This window comes from Hipposideros armiger, unplaced genomic scaffold (genome assembly GCF_001890085.2).
Source record: "Hipposideros armiger isolate ML-2016 unplaced genomic scaffold, ASM189008v1 scaffold_10, whole genome shotgun sequence".
Taxonomy (NCBI): domain Eukaryota; kingdom Metazoa; phylum Chordata; class Mammalia; order Chiroptera; family Hipposideridae; genus Hipposideros; species Hipposideros armiger.
Window position 1 is genome coordinate 315297 of NW_017731360.1, and position 6240 is coordinate 321536.

Genomic DNA, 6240 nt, shown 5'->3' on the forward strand with positions numbered 1-6240 from the left:
CATCAGAGGATAAAAATCAGCCATATTCTACTAGTCTGGATCTTTTTTCATTCTTTTTTCTTCCACAAAAAGTTCCTTCAGTTTCAGTGAGACAGCTGAGTCAATTAAGATTGAAGAATGACAAAAAATGAAAGAAGACAAAAATAAATGTTAAAAAAATTTTAAGTTTGGGTACGATTAATTTTGACCTATGAGACCACAGATCACACTAGGATTAGGAAGCTGATTCTAGAAAGAATGGTTAAGCTGGATAAGTGAGTTACCAGAGAGGAAAAGCCCCAGGGGACACTGAAAAAAGAAGGTTACAACGGTAATTACCAGTGGGCTTCATTTTATACTATAATTTGATTACTCTATATTTTGTTAGGCAGCACTACAAGGCAGTGCAGCTAAAAATGACTGTTTCTCCAACATGGTTCCCAGAAAAAGCAAGTGCTATAATTCCATTTTTATTAAAAATGTTTCACTGCAGAAAAATCAGCACAGGGGTGGGGGGTGGGGAGAGAACCCCAACTCCCATGTTTTAAGTTGCTGGGGTACAACAAAATGGTGGTGGTGGTGGTGGTGGGGGGTGGGGGTCGGAAAGGCAAAGAAAGAAGAGCCAAAAGTACAGAGGGAAGATGTCAAGTCCACTGAAGAGCCCCCTTTTACCAATAATCAAATCCTGTGTCTCACACTATGACTGACATTTATATTCACTCTGTGCTGTCCAATATGGTAGCTAGCAGCTACATGCGGCTATTTAAATTAACTAAAAATGCAGCTCCTCAGCTGCATTAGCCACATTTCATGTGGTCAACAGTCATGTATGGCCAGTGCCTACTGTATGAACACAGAGAGTATCTCCTCCACCTTGGCAAGAAGCTCTATTGGATAGTGATATAAATGACACAGAAAAGTAAAATATATTTAAGTAGCTTAAGAATCTCTTCCAGGGCCGGCCGAGTGGCGCGATGATTAAGAACTGGCTTGGGATGCCAGAGGGCCCCGGTTCGGATCCCACATATGAGGGCCAGTGACACTGCCCTCCACAGCTAAGATGCTGAACAACAGCTCAACCTGGAGCTGGGCTGCCGTGAGTCACCGGCGACGGCGTAGGCTGCAGCCCCTGTGGCAGTGGGTTGCCATGGGCTACCGTGTGCAGCCAGCAGCTAGCATGAGCGGCCAGCAGCCGCAGTGAGCAGCCGTCCAGAAGCCAGCGACTGATCTGCCTCGCCCGGGAAGAGCGCAATGATGGTGCCAACTTGGGCCAGTGAAACGTCCTCCACAACTAGACTGAAGAACAAAAGGACAGCAACTTGTCTGTTCCCCTTCCCCCAATTCCCCAATAAAAATCTTAAAAAAAAAAAAATCTCTTCCATATAATAAAGCTAATTCTTTTTTTTAAAATTTGGATTTACGTTGCTTATGAACATTTCCTATAGAAGCATTAGAGTCCTTCTTTTGCTTCCCACCTCCACTCTACGCATTACATTGACAGGGAATGGGTATTTGTCTCATTTTTTCTCAAAAGTTTGAAAATACATGAAAGCGCCTCTAAATAAATACAAAATATTTATTTTGAACACAAGTAAACAGAATGTTAAAGAAAGTAAATTTGAAAATACTCGCTCCCTTCACTCAGCTCCCAAATAAAGCTGTTTTGCAAATGCAGTGCTTTCAGATACTTTAAAATTCCTACTCCTTAGTATTTCAATGGGACTATGCCATGTTATTAACTGACCAGTGTTGGCAGACATTTCCCAGAGCAGAACACTAGTAAAAATTATGGCAAAGATGTAAGATACAGGAGGGACATAAAACAGAAAATTTCCCGAAGGACTTTTATCCTTGGTAATATCACATTCTCCCAGTTTTCATCCTGATGGATCCTTTTTTGATGTTTTGGCTTTTTTCCTTTTTCTTTTCTAGATCTCCAAATGTCTTTGGGGGCAGGGAAATGGGCAGAATGTCAGTCCTGGGCCCTTTTCTCATTCTATACTCTTCTTCTAGGCAATTCCATCCATTCCTGTCTTTAAACGTTAACCATGATAAATGCTTATGTCTCTAAAACTGTATTTCCAACTACTTTCTTAATATTGCCATACAAATGAATCACAGGCATCTCAAATCTAACCATTCCAATACTGAACAGTATTCCTACTTTCCTCTCCCTCCAAATCTGTTCTTCCCTAAATCAACAATTTACTACTGTCCCCAGCCACTCAGTTGTACAAACCAGAACCTAGAAGCCATCCTTGATCCTTTTCTCTCCCCTCCCTCTCAACATAAAAGCCATTACCAGGTCTTGTTCATTCTACCTTCAAAATATTTCTTGAATCCATCCCAATCTACTTACAACCCTCTAGTTCAAGCCACCTGGACAACTACAGTAAACTAGTGGGCCTCTCTACTCTGTCCTTGATCCCCTAAATCCATTCTACACACAGTAGCGAGTGTGATTTTTTTTTTAATTTGCAAAAACCACTCAGTGTTTTCTGTATTTATGCCAATTATTTATCATAATGCAAACAAATAAAATACGAGACAAAAGAAATCTGAGATCTATAAACTCCAAATAATGAGACTATTTACTATCAGGGTGGACCGGTTTTCTCTATCTTTAAGCTGAGAGTAATTTTTAAAAAAATGTAAGTGAAATTATTTCACTCACCTACTTAAAATCCTTCAATAGCTTCTCATGGTTTTAAGCTACAGATCCTTTTGAGGATATCTTTCTCAGTCCCTGCATCGTCTGGCCCCTGCCCACCTCTCTCATTTACTTCAAGGCACTCTCTGGAACCCTCAGCCACTGTGGTCTAGCCACTTGGCCTTCTTTTAGTTCTAACATGCCAAGTTCTTCCCAGCTTCCATTTCCTTTGTCTGGAATGTTCTTCCCTCTGCCTCTTTGCCTAAGTAACTTCTATTTATCCTTCAGGTTTTAGTTGTAAAATCCTTTCCCTGACTCCACAATAGAAATTAAATACCCCTATTATTTCTTATCATTGTCTTTTTAATTCAAAGCATTTGCCATAATTTGCTACATATTTGTGTCATTTTTGCTTAATGTCTGTCCCCCACTCCCCACTGTAGTACAAGTTCACAAAGGCAGGGACCAAGCCAATTCTATTCACTGCAGGAGCCTCAGTACCTGGCACAGAGTAGGTACTCAATAAATGTTTATCCGGTGAATAAACGAATCCTTGTATAGAAAAAATGGTGTTATAGAAAGCAAACAAATCCATGAAGGTTGTGCTGATTAGCTGAGCATTCAAACACTGAACTCAGATTGTTGAGCTCCCCAATTTTTGTTTAAAGAGACTTTTTTGGGCCAAATTTTAATTTTATAGAGCCTTTTATCATACAAAGGTTTTTTTTTTTTTTCTTCCCCAGTGATTGGAAATAAGACTAAGGAAATCTATAAGTGAGAAGAGTGTTTAAATAGCCAGACTGTTCTCCTTGGGCCTAGGATCCCATTATAGAAACAGAAAACAATTTTGACATTTTGCTCCATCTACCAAACTCTCTCATTATTGCTATTAAAAAGCTTTTATCTATTTTAACCATGTATACACGTAAACATGTGTACATATGTACACACACACACAGAAGAACTAAAGCAGTGCATTCCAAATCACATTCTGGGTATAATCACTTGTCGAGTTCCAAATGCTTATATATAAAAATGACAGGTTCAATTGCCTCTAGGAACCCTTTTAGAAGGAACAAAATACATACATTTCTCATCTTGGAAAAACGTTTTTTTTTCCTCAATATTTCATAAATTTAGCAAAATACTTATATTCATGTTACTTCTATAATGATATTTGTTTTGCTTCAGTGAACATTTTCAAAATAGCCTCTCTACATTTTTATTGGCTAACAGTCCCAGCTATTGGCTTTGGCTTACATTTTTCCTATTGTACACAAATGTAGGCATCTTGCTTCCAGATATTCCTTAAGGTGATCACACTTCAAAGATGATGGGCGACCTTGCAGCTGGGTTACTATTTCCTTCTATCATTTATATCAGGAACTATATCTTAAAATGACTATCTCCAGTAGCTGGAAGGATCCTTAAAGATTGATTACCTAGCCCCATCTACTCATTTTGTAGATGGGGAAACAGATCCCAGAGACTGACAAAAATTCAGGGTTTTCCTAATTTTTTTGTCCTTTATGCAAATTTGATTGGGTCCTTATAAATTTAATTCCTGTATTTCACTGATTATTGCTGTAGGCTTTATACTGGAAATATTCCATATGATCAAGAATGTCAGTCACTTTGGACAGGTTCCTGGGATCTTGGTGTCAATCCCACATTCACTAAAATTCAGAAAACTGAATCAAATCCATCAATCTGAAAGGTGATGCATTCTAATTTGAGGGGATGCTACATTACACAATAACTGGTGAAGCCTGAGGGGACACCACCACCACTCAGCTGAGGAGGAGGATCGATGGGAAAACTGGCAGCTTATGGCCCACCCACAATCAAAATGATTTTTCGTTGCTGGTAATTAGTTGCATGTTTAATTGGTGCTCTATCCAGCTATGGCTGCCCTGAAAGGCTTTGCAAGGGGGTGGACGAGAGAACCCCTCTTGTAGCATTCATGGATAATCATGAGATTGATAGTCATCAAGTCAAGTCAAGTCAGTCAACAGTAAATGCTTACTACAAGGTAGGTACTGTTTTCGGTCCTGGGGATGGTGTAAAATCAAAAGCACCTCCGCATTCAGTAACCTCTGAATGCATTAGGTTAACCTTCTAACTCCCTCACTCCACTTCTTACCACTGACCAAATGACACCAGGGCAGTGAACTGCAGGAACCTAATGATCTCAAATTCCTTTCACTAGAAGTGCTCAAAGATGTGAACACTTGTTCCCCACAGCTTCCTACCACAGTCGCTTCTCTAACATTAAGAAACTCAGAATGTTGGAGCAGAGAGAGACTCAGGAGGACATTTAGCCCAATTTCCTTATTTTATAGGTTAAGAACAAGTACAGAAAGGAAAGTGACTTGGTTCAGGACACAAGGTTTTACAAGACGACAAAAATACCTCTCTTTTTCATAAACACTATTGTGCCTTATTCTGCCGTTAAGAAACACACATTTGTATTAAAAAGCTGTTATTCACACATCTATATATCGCTTTCACCCAACCTGCTTTGGTGAATTCTTTCAACTAACCACCATATCTATTAATATTTGAAAGGGAAAGGGGGAGGATACTGACAGCGACTGAAATTGTATACGCTTGGTGCTTTAGATGGATTATCTCATTTTATCCTCGCAATCATCACAGGGTTCTGGCCTTACCAAATGAGGAAACTGGAGACACCGGACATCTAATTTTCCCAGAGTGGTTAAGAAGTACTGCCTGTCTCATTCCAAAGCTCACATGCTAGCCTCTACCTGACTGCTGACATACTGATCCATGAGCAGCTTCCTGATGTAGGAAAGAACATGCTCACTGTAATTTCAAAAGCAGAATCACCCTTTCTTGCTAGTCATCTTCGTCAAAACATAAACCAACAACTGCTTGTTTTCCTTGTGTTATCTCTGAATAAAAATCAGAATGTGAATTATAAAGTTTTTTGCCAGATGGAAGTAAAACATATTTCCCCCCCATAAAGTCAACAGAAAGATCAGAAAAGCCCAGGTGCCCCAAAGAGAACTACAGGAAGTACTATCTGTGTCGTTCTAATCACCAAGTCAGAGAACTTGCATATCTTACTTTCCTCTCCAGAACCTTACCCAACAAAATGAGCAACAATTACCTCATTTGAATTTAATCCATCAGTTGCAGCCAGAGGCACTTTCCCAAGCAGCATTGTGCCAGTCATCTCTTTTATTCCAAATGCTGGGGAATCAAGGTCCTCCTTGATCCACATTCCAGCAGGGGAACCCTCCTCTAAAGCAGTAGTTCCTTCCTCTGAGACAGGTACTGTATCAGTGTGGGCAGTATCTCCCAGAATGGGCACATCAGCAGGGAACACTTCCTCCAGAGCAGGCACTGCAGGAGTTGGGGTGGCAGGCTCCTCAGGGGTGGGCACTGCAGGAGCTGGATTGGGGGGCTCTTCTGGGGTGGGCACTGCAGCAGCTGGGGCTGCAAGCTCCTCTGGGGTGGGCACTGCAGCAGTTGGAGCTACAGGCTCCTCTGAGGTGGGCACCGAGGCAGCTGGGGCTGCAAGCTCCTCGGGGGTGGGCACTGCAGCAGCTGGGGCTGCAGGCTCCTCTGGGGTGGGCACTGCAGCA

General features: G+C 41.1%; 2 protein-coding genes across 2 annotated transcripts in view; both read right to left on the reverse strand.

Annotated features, from left to right (window-relative positions):
- The window catches only part of MACF1 (microtubule actin crosslinking factor 1), a 335004-nt gene that overhangs the window by 60580 nt on the left and 268184 nt on the right, over positions 1-6240 (reverse strand). The gene's annotated exons all lie outside the window — the stretch shown is intronic.
- LOC109390654 (uncharacterized protein KIAA0754) overlaps positions 5736-6240 on the reverse strand; it is a 5443-nt gene continuing 4938 nt past the window's right edge. The window contains exon 2 of the mRNA XM_019657463.1: positions 5736-6218. Within this exon, the coding sequence (XP_019513008.1) occupies positions 5736-6218 (483 nt within the window). The remainder of the gene's footprint in view (positions 6219-6240) is intronic.